At 36.3% G+C, this 16,607-nt stretch overlaps 1 protein-coding gene across 1 annotated transcript in view; it reads right to left on the minus strand.

Moving 5' to 3' along the window:
- RXFP1 (relaxin/insulin-like family peptide receptor 1) overlaps window positions 1-16,607 on the minus strand; it is a 92,102-nt gene that overhangs the window by 58,062 nt on the left and 17,433 nt on the right. Inside the window, exons 3-7 of the mRNA XM_006892784.1 lie at window positions 12,538-12,609; window positions 5,014-5,085; window positions 1,835-1,906; window positions 1,673-1,744; window positions 1,058-1,132 (exon numbers count right to left, since the gene is read on the minus strand). Coding sequence (XP_006892846.1) covers window positions 1,058-1,132; window positions 1,673-1,744; window positions 1,835-1,906; window positions 5,014-5,085; window positions 12,538-12,609 — 363 coding nt within the window. The remainder of the gene's footprint in view (window positions 1-1,057; window positions 1,133-1,672; window positions 1,745-1,834; window positions 1,907-5,013; window positions 5,086-12,537; window positions 12,610-16,607) is intronic.

The raw sequence follows: 16,607 nt of genomic DNA on the forward strand, positions 1-16,607 counted from the left end.
CCCGGCCTAGTTTTCACAGCTGATATTGAGCTTCTCCAGCGGTTCCTTCCACAGATGTAGTCGATCTGATTCCTATGCATACCATCGACAAAACTTATCCCGGCCTTTTTTTCATTTGAATTGTTTACCTTTATTCAGACACTTCACCAAAGAATATGGCCAACAAGAACATGAAAAAATGTTCAAAATCCCTAGCTCTAAGAGAGATGCAAATCAAAAGAACTATGAGATATCATCTCCCCCCAGTAAGAACAGCAAAATTTAACAGAACAGAAAGCAACAAATGCTGGCAAGGTTATGGAGTACCTGGAACCCTGATTCACTGTTGGTGGGAGTGTAAAATGGTGCAACCACTGTGGACGGCACTATGGCGCTTTCTCAAATAGTTGCAAATAGAGATACCATTTGACCCAGCAATTTCACTACTGGGAATGTACCCCCAAAAGACCGTAACTGATATCCAGGCAGATATATACACACCCAAGTTTATTGCGGCTTTGTTCACAATAGCAAGGCGTTAGAAACACCCTAAGTGCCAATCAGCAAACGAATGGATAGAGAAGCCATAGTATATTTACACATTGGAAAATCTATGCTCCATAGAAAAATAAGGAACTCATGCTATATTATTAAAAATGGGTGATACTGGAAGACATTATGCTGAGTGAAATATCTCAGTCACAAAAGGACAAATACTGCATGGTGCCATTCTTGTAAAACAGGACTGACCTTGGGGTTGGAGAGAGACTGAGAAAGATGGGTTCAATAATGTATACTGCATTGAAACAGATGAGGTAGAAAACTGTTTAAAAGGGATATGTGTTCAGGTATTATTGTCATGAAAGGAGTCCAGAACATAGGCTGCAGAGTGGAGTGGACATAGGGGGAGTGATTGTATAACAATGAAAGAATTTTTCTTTTATTTTTCAAAGAAAAGAGTGTACTAGAGGGGGAGGGGTGGGCAGGGAGAAAAGTGCAACAATGAATGAATGGAAAGCCTCTGTAAATTTTCATTAAAATGAACAATAATAATAATAATAAATGAGATACAACTTACAGCCATTGAAGTCTTGGCATGTATTGGCAAAGAGGTTCGTCAGGTAAACGGGTGAGGGAATTATCCATTAGCAATCTGAAAAAGAGAAGAAACAGAAGTTACATATTAAGTCAAATGCGGAATTACAGTTATTCTTAAACAATGAAACTCCACTAAATTAGTTGTCTGTACTTGTAATTTTTCTCTATACCTGTCTTATTTACATGCTAATTATTAATAAAGTATTAGCTGTAGTATGGGCGAGAACATCAGCAATGTTAGTTATGGAAACAAAGCCTATGCTTTTCATAGTGAATAGTAAAAAAGGAATAATTTAAATGAATGCTAGTTTTCTTTACCCAGATTAATATAGGACACTGCTGAATTGCTTCAGAACACTTCCATGAAGTATGGCAGTGAGACTATTGTCAGGTTTGATGAAAGACAGAATGATTGAGTAATTGTTCAAATTTTCTAAACCATAAAAAAAAATCTTACAAAATACTATTAAAAAAGAGTTTTCAGCTAAAAAAGACCATTTTGAGCTCTTTAACAATTTCAAAGTTATCAAACATGATGTTGTCATTTTAATTCATATCCTTTCTTTCAATTAAAATATTTTAGTTCAATACTTACAAGAGAATAAGGGAATTTAGTCCATGAAATGTTAGTGGGGAAATTCGACTGAGGTGATTATCTTCAATTACTCTGCCATCCAGAAGAAAATAAATTAATTTATTTATACACTTTTAGATAATAACAATGAATATAATAAAATGCAACAGAAATAAAACATACAGCCATTTTAATCTATGGAGATCTTCAAAAATTCCTGGCTTCAGGGAAGATATTTTGTTATGACTGAGATACCTAAAAACAGAAAAAGGAATAAAGTAAAATTTACCTTCTTGATGTTTAACACTAGGAAAGTTATAAAAAAATCCCAACAATCTTTTATACTTCCGTATATATGAATCTCATCATGGAATGCCTCTGCCATTGAATCCCAGAAACATTTTTATCATCTACTTTCAAATTTGTTCATAATTAATTATGTACCCTATTCATTCCTTTATTCACCATTTTTTCCCAAGTGCCCGCTCTAGAGAACGTAGACAATTTCCTCCCCTGCGATTAACTGCCTCTGAAAACTCGCTGGAGGGGCAGCTATGGATAGGTTCCAACTCAACGGTACACAGCAACAACAATTTCATTCATTCCTTTACTCATCAAATTTTTCCGAGTGCCTGTTCTAAGGTGCTGCACTGAGTCATTCCTTTTTTTTTTTTGAGACATGAGTCTAAATGGGCAACTATCTGTATAGAGTTATGACAGCAACACAGGAGAAAGGAGAACAGGGAGTGATGGTGGTATAATGGTAAAAGTTTTGCTGCCAATTCAAAGGCACTTGGTTTTAATTCATCAGGTATTCTAAGGGAGAAAAGATGGGTGAACTCTTCCCATGTGACTTATAGCCCCTGAAAACCATCTGGGGGCAGAGGGTGTCAGATATCAGTCAGTTCTGACTAGATGGTACATAGCAACAACATAAGGGATACTGTTGCTGTGTCGTTGCAAAGGTGCAAACAACTGATTTTACTCCTCTGGTACTATAGATTATTAGTCCTAAGGTTAGCAAAGGATGATGCCATATGTCAGAGCCACTTCCCTTCCTCTCTTGCAAACACAAAGTGATAATTATGCTAAGGAGGACATACAGTGTAGTTTTAACCTTTCCACTTTAATATTTCAGGTAGTTTTCTTAAGATGCAGGAGACCCTTTACTCTCTTCCAGGCAGAAGGCATTAGATATACTTCTGCACCCTATGCGCATTTATTTCAGGCAGTACTATTTATTTGTTGAAAGTTAATGGGTTGCACAAATAGTTAACCTGCCTGGCTGCTAATCAAGAGGTTTAAGGTTTAAGTCTGCACTGAGGCACCTTGGAAGAAGGGCTTGCTGTTCCACTTCTGAAAAGTACAGTCATTGAAAACATAATGGAGCACTGCTCTACTCTGACAAACAAGGCCGTCAGTGTAAGGAGAAACTCTACAGCAACTGTGTGTTTGAACGAATTTTTTTCAGAGCCATATGCTAATATTCTAGACTTGTTTCAGTGAACCACAATAGTAGTTATGATCTGAAAGACTTAAGTGTGAGATTTAATTGAACGGTCCCTTTCCTTGTTTTTTTTAACTGTTACATATGCATTGATGAGATTCTCCTCTCATAGACTGCAACCTTCTAGATCATAAGAGGCATGGCTCCATTAGAAGTACTAAAGTATAAGTTGTTTGAAGGCAATGTGTATGATTTATCTTTCTATGCATCTGGTATCTAACTGAAGAATTTGCAAGCTGTAAGAGTTAATGAATATTCATGAATTAGCTAACAGCCAAGTATACAGACTATTTAAAGATCCCTGATACCATAGTACATACTATATTAGCTGTTAATGGAAAAGTCAGCAATTCAAATCTACCAGATGTTATCAGGAGAAGGATGGGCTGTGTCCTGTGAAGATTTCTAACCTTGGAGTCCAGCAAAGTGTTGATATGAGTTGGAACTGACTTAAAATCAGTGGGTCCAATGACTATGAAAAATTAAGTACATGACAACCTGAACAATATTCCATGGCTATGAACAAAAGATATGGAGGAGTCTTTTTAATTGACTCTCTAGTTCTGTACAACCTTTCAAAAGCTTCCCCCATATGTCTTGAACCCTGCATCTAAAAGTAGGAGGCAGTAAGTTTTGAATAGGTTTGTGGCAGGTTAGAGAAATCATAATTGGGATCCTGATGAGGTAAATTTATACTGACTTGGAGCAGTTGGCCAAGTCAGGAGTGGGGATATGATAGAAGGGAGAAGGACATGAGTAGAGTATGTACTATAAGGCTTTCTGTTTCATTCTTCCATTTTGCTAGTAAATGACTAATTAGGTGGCTCTCTTTCTTAGCACAATCCCAAATTTCAATACCACCTGATTAAAATGAATTTTTTCAGGTAGGGTAGAAAATGGCATTAAAAACAAGGAAAGAGGAATGGAAATACAAGAATCTGTAATTTTTGGTTCTGTTTTTACAAGAATATGTGTAATTTTTGGTTCTGTTTTTATTCCTAGGAGAATCTACTCCTAGGGAATTTGGTTCAATAACTCAGTAGAACGTAATAAAGCAGAACTTTGAGAAAACTTATTTTTAAAGGAGTGTGTGTGCGTGTATATACATGCTTATGCAGAGTATATAAACATATAAATATGTATGTATGTTGTTGTAATTGTTGTTATGTGCCATTGAGTCATCGTGACCCTATGAATGAAAGACCTGAACACTTGTATAATTTTTGTCATTTCTCCACTCTCATAAAGTTTCCGGAGGCAAGCCACTTCATAAGTAGATGCCAGTCCTGCTTCCAAACTTGTTTTAATTGGGAAGCTTCACTAAACACTGTCCACCTGGGTAACCATTATTACATTTGACACATCAATGTCACAGTGTTTAACATCACAACAACCATGAGTTACCTTTGTACAGCAATGGACAGACCAGTGCTATACCACCTAGAGGCATATTTGACTAAAAATATTAAAACCAGGCCTGAGGGCCAAATGTGTTATGCTTATATAATCCCTCCCCCCTAATTTGGTCCTTACGATGGCCCTTCAAGTAGGTTCTATCACAATTTGTGTTTTCTAAATGATGCATAGAAAAGAAAACAAGTTTAAAAAAAAAAGAAAAGAAAACAAGTTTCCCAAGGTAATTTTGTTTTCTTATATTACATTCATGTTCCTAGTTTCAATATAATTAGGTCTATTGAGTTGATTCTGTAAGTGGTGAATTCAGGACTCATATATCCATTTCTGTCTGACTGAACATCTCATGTTCCTCACCACTGTGCAGGAGGACTGGTGTTTTGGAATGGGTAAGGCTGACAGAACACTGTGAAATGGGCAGTTCATTGGCACTGATACTTACAGTGTAGTAAGATTATACAGCCCTCTGAAAGCATACGTGGAGATAGATCTAAGGTTATTGTTTTGCAGATACCTGTGAAAAATGAATATTTAAAAAGTAAACACAATGAAATAAATTACCAAAGCTAGATATTCATGTGTTGATACAAAAGTAATGCATAATCAAATCAAAGAAAACATATTATGCTAAAAATTAATACTTGAACTTTTTAGGAATAAAATTTTAAACACTTACCAACAAAACCCAGAAGTCACACTTTTTAATATCTCTTTGCTATAATTCTTCTAATTTGTAAGTGCTAAAGACAGTGCTACCCATATTATATTAACCACCCAAGCCTATGAATTGTATGGGCAGCTTGGTAAATTTGTGATTAACATGGAGTGTAGTTAAGGGACAATAATGATGTCACATTCTTATGATTTCAGTAGTAATATATCGAACACTTAGAAAATAAAACAGATGGTCACAGTGACTACAATAATAGGTTTGAGTATGGCAGAGATCGTGAGGATGACTCAGAATAGGGCAAAATTTAAATCTGTAGATCATAGAATTGCTTAAATTCATCATCTTCATGATGACCTCTACCAACAACATGCATCTAACAATTTTGCAGAATATTCTCTGATGTGGTCATAGACTAAGTAATGCATCTTTATCACCAATACACAGAAAGACTTTAGCAACTAATTATTTATTTGTATTTAACTGTTGTAGTAGTTAAGCAACATATTGCATTGCCCAGTCATTAAATCAAATTATGTCTTTGTTAACAAAATTAGAAAAGCTTTTATAATTATATTATTTTGACTATTTTATAGTTGACTATTTATGAACTTAGTTCCATGCTTACTGTTAAAAATGCTAAGCTAACTTATTTAAAATGAAATTTTAATAACTGATTGGTACTTGTAATGGCATTTAAACATGTGGACATAAGGTGGTGCTACAGGTCAGAAAACTTCTTTATAGTACCTAAATCAGAATAGAGAGCAAGAAAAGATTTCCTCTAAAGTTTTTGTGTCAAGCCTGATTTTGAAAAGCTCTTCTTTGTTGATTGAGACTTGTACAGACTCAAATTATGAAATATCAGTTTCATATTTTTAAATTTCAAATGTGAAGTATCTGCAAGCCATTCTACTGGTTTCCTAATCATGTTATTGAAAACAATTATTTTTTGTTCTGATTCTATCAGTCTGTACTTCTATAAGTCACAAAAAAGAAAAAAAATCCATTAAATTATTACTTATGTACCAGATTTCTCTGGTATAAAACTAAAACTAATACATTGCTGTCAGGTGCCATCGAGTAGAGCACAACTCATAGCAACACATGAACAACAGATCTGAAGGCTGTCCTATTAAAAACAACAGCAGATATAGGTACAGAATAATTAAGCCCAACATATCAATGATATTATTTAGTTACAGAGCTAACCTAAGTAAGAGGGAACACCACAGGAGTTATTTGTGGAATTTGAAAGTAACTATATGATCTTCTATGGAGAGTCCATGGAGAAGCTCAACATCAGCAGTCAAAAACAGGCCAGGGGTTGCTTGTAGACAGATGATCAGTTACCCATGTGCAAGTTCAATTAGTCGTAGAAGAAAACTAAAACAAGTCTATTAAGAACCAAAATATGATCTTGAGTCTATACAATTTGAATTTTAAAAAAAATCTCAAGAATTTGATATGACGCATTGAGGACTAATGACTGAAGACCAGATGAGTTTTGAGATTACAAAAATGGTATCACTCATGAAGAAAGTAAAAGGTCATTAAAAAAATAGAGGACAAAGAGATGATAGAAATGAATGTCAAAAGAAACTCTGAAACTTGCGCTAGAATGTACAGAGACAAAACAAAGCAAAGAAATACTGACGTAAGAAAGATGAACAGATTCCAAAGAACAGTTAGAGAAGACAAAGAAAGTATAATCAAAGGTGCAAAGAATTAAGAGTTAGTTAGTAAACCAAAGGGGAAGAACATGTTCAACATTTCTAAATGGAAGAACTGAAGAGCAAAATTCAAGCCTTGAGTTGCAATACTGAAGGATTCTCTAGACAAAATCTAGATTGATTCAGAAAGCAACAAAAGATTAAAAGAATACATGGGCTTACTATATAAAAAAAGAATTGGTTGACAATGAGTCATTTTAGGAAGTGGCTTATGATCCAGAACCAAGAACAATAGGGGGAAAGTTCAAGCAGCACTGAAGGTATTGGTAAAAAAAATAAGATGTCAGGAATTTATGGAATACCAAGTGTCATGTTTTAACAAAAAAGTGCAACCCTGGGCATGTCCTTGAGTCTACGCTAAGAAATTTGGAAGACAGCTGTTTGACCAGTTGACTGGAAGAGATTTATATTTATTACATTTTTAAAAAAGGATTACCCAACAGAATGTGGAAACTGTTAAACAGTATCATTAATATCACATGCAAGTAAAATATTGCTGAAAATTATTGCACATGGGCTGGAATAGTTTATCAACAGGGAACAGAAATTCAAGCTGGGCTCAGAAGATGTCAAAAGGATCATGGCTGAAAGCAGAGAATGCCAGAAAGATGTTTGTGTTTTATTAGCAAAGGCATTTGACCATGTGGATCATAACAAATTATGACTAACATTGAGGAAAAGGGGACTCCCAGAACCATTTTTTTTTTGCTGTGTAGCTTCTTCTTTTTTTTATTAGTATTAAATTTTATTAGTTTTAATGAACATTTACAGAGATTTTGGGTTTTCATTCATTCATTGTTGCACTGTTTTCTCCACTCTCCTCCCTAGTTCATTCTTCTTCCCCCCCCATGTCTGTTTTAATTGTCCAATTGCCACAGTGCTTGTCAAAGCCAGTTCTGATTAATCTCCTTTGTCAGTGTGTCCCTTGCCATTCCCTATCACTCCTCCCTGAGAGAGACTTCACTCTGATTCATAAGGAAAAGGGGATGGCGTATTCTCTTAGCTACTTCCTGCTGAAAAGGGACGCTGTGGGTTTCAGGGTGAATGTCTTCTCTCACTACTCTAAAGGGCCACCTTCGCAGTAGGAAACACATAGACTATTACGGAGATTGATTTTGGAATTTAGATGCACTATTATCAATTGTGCTTAGCCGTACATGTTCATATCCTTGAAGATGTATCATGGAAGTGTTGCAGCCTAGAAGATACAAATTTAACTAACAGGTTAAAAGTGCATGAGTCAAAAATTGAAAAGCAATAATATTCTGAGTAGAGGTTCTAATAGTGGCTCAAATCAAGTTACAGAGGTAAGGTGGTTCCATTGCCATCCTTACTCTAACTTAATTCTTTTTTTTTTAAATTTAAATTTGTTATTAATTTCAGTGAAAATTTACAGAGGCTTTGGATTTCCATTCATTCATTGTTGTAGATTTGTCCCCTCCCAAGGCTCCCCCGCACCAGACATTACCCTCTTGGAAAAGCAAAAGAAAAGATTCTTTCATTATTTTACAAACCCTCCCCCAGGTCCACTCCACCATGTAGCCTTCGCTCTAGACTCCTGTCATGACAGAAATACCTAATCACATATCTCTTTTAAACAGTTTTCTCCCTTCTCTGTTTCAGAGCAGCGTACATTATTGAACCCATCTTACTCAGTCTCTCCCCAACCCCAAGGACAGTCCCATTCTACAACAGTGGCACCATGCAATATTTGTCCCTTTGTGACTGGGACGTTTCACTCAGCATAAAATTCTCCAGAGTCAACCATTTTGAGTAATATTGCATGAGTTCCTTGTTTTTTAATGCAGCATAGTATTCCATTGTGCGAATATACCACAGCTTCTCTAGCCATTCGTTTGTTGATGGGCACCTAGGTTGTTTCCAACTCCTTGCTATTGTGAACAAAGCTGCAATAAACATGGGTGTGCATATATCTGCTTGGGTGTCAGTTATGGTCTCGTCTGGGTATATTCCCAGTAGTGGTATTGCGGGGTCAAATGGTATCTCTATTTGCAACTTTTTGAGAAAGCGCCATACTGCTTTCCACAGGGGTTGCACCATTTTACACTCCCACCAACAGTGAATCAGGGTTCCAGTTTCTCCACAACCTTGCCAGCATTTATTGCTTGCTGTTCTGTTAAATTTTGCTATTTTGACTGGGGAGAGATGATATCTCATAGTTGTTTTAATTTGCATCTCTCTTAGGGCTAGGGATTTTGAGCATTTCTTCATGTGCTTGTTAGCCATCTGAATGTCGTCTTTGGTGAAGTGCCTGTTCATATCCTGTGCCCATTTTTCTATTGGATTCTTTACCTTTATCTTGTTGTGGTGCTCAAGTATTTCATAAATTCTGGATATAAGTCCCTTATCTGATATGTTATTACCGAATACTTTTTCCCAGTCAGTGGCCTCCCATTTTACCCTGTTGGAGAAGTTTTTGGATGTGCATAGGGATTTGAGTCTTAGAAGATCCCATTCATCTACGCTATCTTCTCCTGGTTGTAGGTTTTCCAGGATACTGGGAAGACTGTTTATGTTGTGGATTAGGACTTCTAGTGTTGTTCCTAGCTTTTCTGTAATGAATTTTATAGTCCTTGGTTTTAGTCCTAGGTATGATCCACCTTGAGTTCGTTTTTGTGTATGGAGTGAGGTGTGGGTCTTGCTTGAGTCTTTTGCAGATATTTTTCCAGTTTTGCCAACACCATTTGTTAAAAAGGCTGTCGTTCCCCCACTTCACTGATTTCATTTCCTTGTCAAAAATCAAATTTGTGCTCATGAAAACCTACACATAGACCAAAAAGCAGTTAGGACAAGGGTCCTAACTATGCCAGGTTTGAATCCTTTCTCTGTGCTTATTCAATTTGCATGCTGAATGAAATAATTCAAGAAACTGGATTATATGATGTAGAATGTGGTATCAGGATTGGAAGAAGGCTCTTTAATAACCCATTTTACGCAAATGATATAGCAATTGTTTGTAGAAAAGGAAGAGAACGTGAAGCACTTGCTGTAGATCAAAGACTGTAGCTTTTAACATGGATTGCAGCACTGCCTTAAGAAAATAAAAGTCTAATTTCAATGTTTTCAGAAAGCACCATATGGCCTTGCTTAATGGTTGCATTATTTTACACTCCCACCAACAATGAGTAAGAATTCCAGTTTCTCCACAACCTCTCCAGCATTTGTTGTTTGCAGGTCTGTTGAATTTTGCTATTCTTACTGGAGTGAGATGATACCTCATAGTTGTTTTGATTTGCATTTCTCTTAGAGCTAGGAATTTTGAACATTTCTTCAGATGTTTGTTTGCCATCTGAATGTCTTCTTTAGTGAAGTGTCTGTTCATATCTTGTTCCCATTTTGCAACTGGGTTGTTTACCTTTAGAAATACCATTTGACTCAGCAATTCCACTACTGGGAATATATCCTAAAGAAACCAGAACTGCCACCCAAGCAGATATATGCACATCTATGTTAATTGCTGCTTTGTTCACAATTGCAAAGAGTTGGAAACAATCTAATTGCCCATCAATAAACTAATGGATAGAGAAACTGTGTTATAGTTACACAATAAAATACTATGTAACATTGAAAAACAAGGAACTCATGAAATATTATACAAAATGGGTGACCCTGGAGGGCATTATGTTGAGTGAAATATCTCAATCACAAAAGGACAAATGATGCATAATGCCATTGTTATAAAACAGGACTGACATCGGGTTTGGGGGAAACTAAGAAAAGAGAGGATAAATAATGTACACTGAGTTGAAACAGATGAGGAAGAGAACTGTTTAAATGGGATATATGATTAGGAATTATTTGCATGGCAAGAGTCCAGAATAAAAGCTGGATAATTAAGGGGACTGGTGGGGGGATTGGGTAACAATGAAAGAATTTTTTTTTCCTTCTCAAAGAGAAAAGTGAACTGGTGGGGCAGGAAGGAGTGGGCAGGGAGGAAAATGTGCAACAATGAACGAATGGAAATTTTAAAAAAAAGTCATTTGGAATAATAAAAAAAGTCCTTCCCACTGAAAACCACCATGATAGAAGGAGAAAAGATTAAAGTAGTCAACTATTTTATTTTATTTCAATCCACAATCAACAACCATGGTAGCAGCAGTCAAGAAATCAAAACACATGTTTACATGAACATCTGCTGCCAAAAACATCTCCAAAAGAATAAAAATGTTATTGTGTGTAATTCTTAGAGGCAAGGGATGATACAACTTTATCTCTCATACTTTAAGAATGTTGTTAGGAAGAGTCATTGATTAGAAAAAGACATAGTATTGGGAATGGTGTATGGTCAGTGGAAGGTGGGCTGACACAGTGACTGAGACATAATAGGGGTCATGTGGTTGGTGCAGGATAGGCGAAGTTCAGTTCTGTTGTTCATAAGGTTTCTATGAGTAGAAGTTGACTTAGTGGCACCTAACAACAACATATAATCTTACGTTGGAAAAAAGTTATTTGGAGACAAATTAAAACTCAACCTGTAAGATGTCAAAAATGAAATCAAGCCCCCCAAATAGCATGCTTTAAGGTTTTAAACTACATTAATTTATTATTTTAAGGGAAGTGTGAATTTGCAAGTATAAGGAGGAAAATGAAAAAATACTTTCTAATCTTGATGGCAGATCTGCCAGCATATTTGTGCTTTGCATATGACAAGATCATAAATTTTGGGGAAATGGGCAGAACATCATAAATTAAATTGGGACCTTCTCCCAAAGAATGTATTACCATGGCTGCTTCATGATTTTCAGTGGTTTTGTAGCTATTAGCATCATATGATAATTATGTAATCATCTCCCAAGATGTGATCTGTCATAAGATCTTATTATATGAGCAGTCAGTAGCTCTGACTGGATGTATGAGGAGTTTCACTGGTGTGTGGTCTGTATCATATTTTATCTTATAAGAGATACAAGAAGAAAGAAATGAGCAGAGAAAGAGAAATCATTTTACCAAGAAAGATCAGCCTGTCTTTTGGACTCTGGGTTCCTGTACTGAGAAGCCTTAGGATAAAGAGAAAGATTAATGCCAAAGACCTATCTTCAAGTGATGTTCAAGGAACGCTGGGCCCACAAATTTTAAGAGGACAGGAATCTATTTACCTCCAAAGCTGACACAGAAAGAAGACCTTCCCTTAGACTTGGCCCACTAAATTTGGACTTCTGTGCTTCTAAATTGTGTTAGAATAAATTTGGCCAAGTAAATAAATTTTTAAAAATCTCCAAAGTGGTCATTAAGACAATTCATGCTAGAATAATGTCAGAATAATGTAAAAACTAATTACATTTATTTTGGTGAGCATAGTGGTAGGATTCACAATACACATCCTTCAATTTTTTTAAAATGGAAATTCTCTTACATTTTTCTAGAATAGCTTCTATAATTACTAAGGAAAATATAACCTGTAGCCTCTAGTTAACAGTTGAACAGTTTTCTAAAAAGGATTATACTTAAAGAGTTTCAGTTAGTCTCTTTAAAAGTGAAAATATATAGATATGGCCAAAATTTCAGTTAATAATTTTAATACTAGGCATTAAATTTTTCTTACAGTTTCTGAAGATCATGGTACTTCTTGAATTCATCATTAAACAGCTTACTCATTAAGTTCCATTGAAGTGACCTGAAATAAATGTAAATTTTAGTTCTTACTTATTTTTCTTTTTCATTATCTGCAAACTACAAAGGCAATGTGGATAATTATAAACTGCGTTTGCTTTTACCACTCAGATTTCAGGCAACAATTTACTTCACTATATCACATCTATGTTTACAATATTATTTGAATTCAAACCTCCAAAAGACTCGTTGTTAGCAATTTCTTTCCTGAGGCTATAAATCACACAGGAGGAAATTTCCCATCTTTTATTCCTGGAATTGCTGGTGGGTTCCAACCAGTAGAGAGGTACTGCCTTAGGATGAGCAGTAGGACGCCCCACAGACTATGCCAACAGAGTGCCTTTATTGTCAGAACTAAGTCTAGTGAGTTGATGTTGTTATTACTAAAAGATAGTCATCTTCTCCTCAAAGTGGGTCAAAACATTATACTTTTGATTACATACAAACAAACAAACAAACAAACAAAACTCCCAAACCAAACCAGGAGATAGCTGACTTAGTTGTGCTATTCTCCTCCATATTTTTAACAAATTTTAGAAAACATCTCTTTTTTTGGTGAATGTGGTAGAAGGATTCATAGTGTAAACTTTTCAGTTACTTTAGAGATACAAAGTCTCAGAATTTTCTAGAATAGCTTCCAGGACTTCTTAGGGAAAATGTCATTTGCTGTCTCTAGTTAACAGTGAAACAATTCTCAGAAGAACTAGGTTTATATAGTGCTATAATTTGGTATCACTTGCTGATTGTTGTCAAGTCAGAACTAAGCTATGGCTGTCTCTCCAGGAAGTTTTGGAGGCTATAAATGGCATGAAAAGCTAAAGAAACCAGACCTGCCACCCAAGCAGACACCCACGTTTATTGCTGCATTGTTCACTATAGCAGAGATGGAAACAACCCAAAAAATGCCCATCAATAAATTAATGGACAAAGAAGCTGTGGTATATTCGCACCATGAAGTACTATAAAGTACTGAGAAACGAGGAACTCATGAAATAGTATACAAAATGGGTGGCTCTGGAGGACATTATGCCGAGTGAAATATCTCAGTCACAAAAGGACAAATCCTGCATTATGACACTATTATAAAACAGGACTGATATCAGGGTTGAGGGGAAACTAAGAGAAGAGGGGATAAATAGTGTGCACTGCATTGAAACAGATGAGGGAAAGAATTGCTAAAAAGGAATATATGATTAGGTATTATTTGTATGACAACAGTCCAGAATAAAAGCTGCATAGTAAAGTGGACTTTGGGAGGTGGTTGTACAACAATGAAAGAATTTTTTTTTCCAAAGAGAAAAGCTAACTGGGGGCGGCGGTGGGTGGGTGGGCAGGGAGGAAAGTGTGGAATACTAAATGAATGGAAGTCGAAGTTCCCTATAAACTTTTATTACAATAACAATTAAAAAAACAAAACAAATAAATAAATTGCATGAGAGGAGATTATCCCTATTTCTTTTCCAGAGTCCTTGGTGGATTTAAAATGCTAGAGAAGCATAGTTTTTAGGTTTTCAGTGCAATTTCTTATGGATTATGCCACCAAAGCTCCGTGGTGTTGGCATTATGACAATAAATATTGTTCTACAACACTGTGTAATTTTAATCCAGGCCTGGGCTTTTCACTGAACAGCTAAATGTGCTTGCATAAAGTATAATGTTTTTAGCTGTGAGAGAAGAAATTAGATGGATGAAGCACTTTGGTAGTGTCCACTGGAAGGGCATGTGTGTCCACTCTATCAAGAGATAAATGTTAAAAAAGATAAATGCTTATTCAAAACTGCCTTTCCATTGCTTTGACTCTTTTATTTTTATTATTGAGAAAATATGTAACACAATGTTTGCCAAGTCAACATTTTTTAGGTGTACTATTTATTATTTTATTATTTTCCTCAAAGCCAACTCACTTCTTAAAAGGTGGTTCTTTCTACTGGGTTATGTAGTTCTAATAACTAATTCAGGGATTTTAAAGTCATCCTCCTATTCAATCAAAGTTAATGCTCAGCAAACTAGAACAATGCTCCAATGTAAATTTTTTATCTCTGTTTGCCTGTTTTGCTCATTACCATTTTAATGAAATATTTTTAAAACATCCCTGATTTCAAGAAATATTACTTTAATAACTTCTTTGATCATTTTACTTGTAGATAATTTCTTGCATTATTTCACTCTAACAGTTTTAACTTAAAATCTAGAAAGAGCTCTGTAATAAAATCCAACATTTACCCTCCTAACACAAGCTAAGCCTGGAGTTATCTGTCACTGTGGAGTTGGACATAAAAAGATTGATTTGGTTTGATACTGAGAGGTAGTGCTATGAAGAAAGAGGTATAAAAAAACTGGGCAACCTGAGTCAAGAAGCTCAACCCCAAACACAAGAAAGTGTTGTTTTAATAAGAAAAGCAAAGTAATGTTACATAAATAAACAAACACATTACTTTAATCTTCGAATCCTACATCTCCAAATGCCTGTTGAAGATGTGCCCCCAATGACCTGTTAATTCAAAACGTAAACAACTGAAGTTGGAGTTCTAGTCTTCTGCAATTATTGTGACTGTCTTCTTCCATTGTCAGATGACTTAATTATTCAGAATGACAACATTGGAGTCATCTCTGACCCCTAAATCTCACTCATCATCCTGTAACCAGGATCTCATCACAGATTTTTACTTACTCCTTAAACTGGGAGTTGTAAATTGGTGGCCCTCATGTCACGCACACATCTCTTTCTCTTTCTTTTTAAGTCTTTCTCTTCACCCAACCTACTAAGTTTCTGCTATATAATTATTAATTTCCCTTCCCTTCTGATATAGCTTATCCCTTGCTGTTTGTGTTTCAACTATGATTGATTGTCTATTTAAACTATAGGGACCTCTGGGGACTTAGTCAGTAGGGAGTTGTGTTGCTACCATAGTGTCACGCTCCTCTGGAGGTTGGAAGCCATCAGCATCTACAGGAGAAAAAGGTACGCAGTCTCTTCTTGTGTTTTATAATCTTAGAAATCTGTTGGAGGGTCAGCTGTGAATTGATTTCAACTCAACAAGTAATGTGTGTGTGTGTGAGAGAGAGAGAGAGACCCCATAAATTAGGCTACCTAAGTTGGCATCATTGATTTCACATGCAAGCAAGATTCTGCTGAAGATTATCCAAAAACGACTGGAACAGCACATCATCAGAGAACTGTCAGAAGTCTAGGCTGGGTTTAGAAGGGGTCGTGGTACTAGGGATATTGTAGCTAATGTTAGATGGATATTGGCTGAAAGCAGGGAGTACCAGAGGAATGTCTATCCATGCTTCATTGATTATGCAAAGGCGTTTGATTGTGTGGACCATAACAAACTGTGGCTGACTCTGAGAAGAATGGGAATCCCAGAACACTTGCTCGTGCTAATGTGAAATTTATACTTGAACCAAGAGGCAGTTGTCAGAACAGAGCAAGGAAACACTGCATGGTTCAAAATTGGGAACCATATCTGTCTCCATACCTTTTCAACCTGTGTGCAAAACAGATCATCCCGGGGGGCTGGGCTCTATGAGGAGAAATGTGGCATCAGGATTGGTAGAAGATCTATCAACAATCTGCGTTATGCAGATGACACAACCCCGCTTGCTGAAACTGAGGAGGACCTCATGTACTTGCTGCAGAGAGTCAAGGGCTGCAGCCTTCAGTATGGACTGAGGCTCAATGTCAAGAAGACAAAGATTAACACCACTGGACCAATTGGCAGCATCATGATGGATGGTGAAGAGAATGAGATTGTTCCCAGCTTTAATCTGCTTGGCTCCACAATCAACACTCTTGGCACCAGCAGCCAGGAAATTAAAAGACGTATTGCCATGGGAAAGTCTGCTGTTAGGGACCTCTCAAAAGTACTGAAGAACAACGGTGTGTCTCTGGAGACTAAAGTGTATCTGGTACAGGCCATGGTCTTTGCAATCACTTGTTATGCGTCAGAGAGCTGGACAATGACCAGGGAGGATAGAAGGAGAATTGATGCTTTTGAG

This window comes from Elephantulus edwardii, unplaced genomic scaffold (assembly GCF_000299155.1).
Source record: "Elephantulus edwardii isolate Elephantulus edwardi_28Jun2011 unplaced genomic scaffold, EleEdw1.0 scaffold00119, whole genome shotgun sequence".
Classification (NCBI taxonomy): domain Eukaryota; kingdom Metazoa; phylum Chordata; class Mammalia; order Macroscelidea; family Macroscelididae; genus Elephantulus; species Elephantulus edwardii.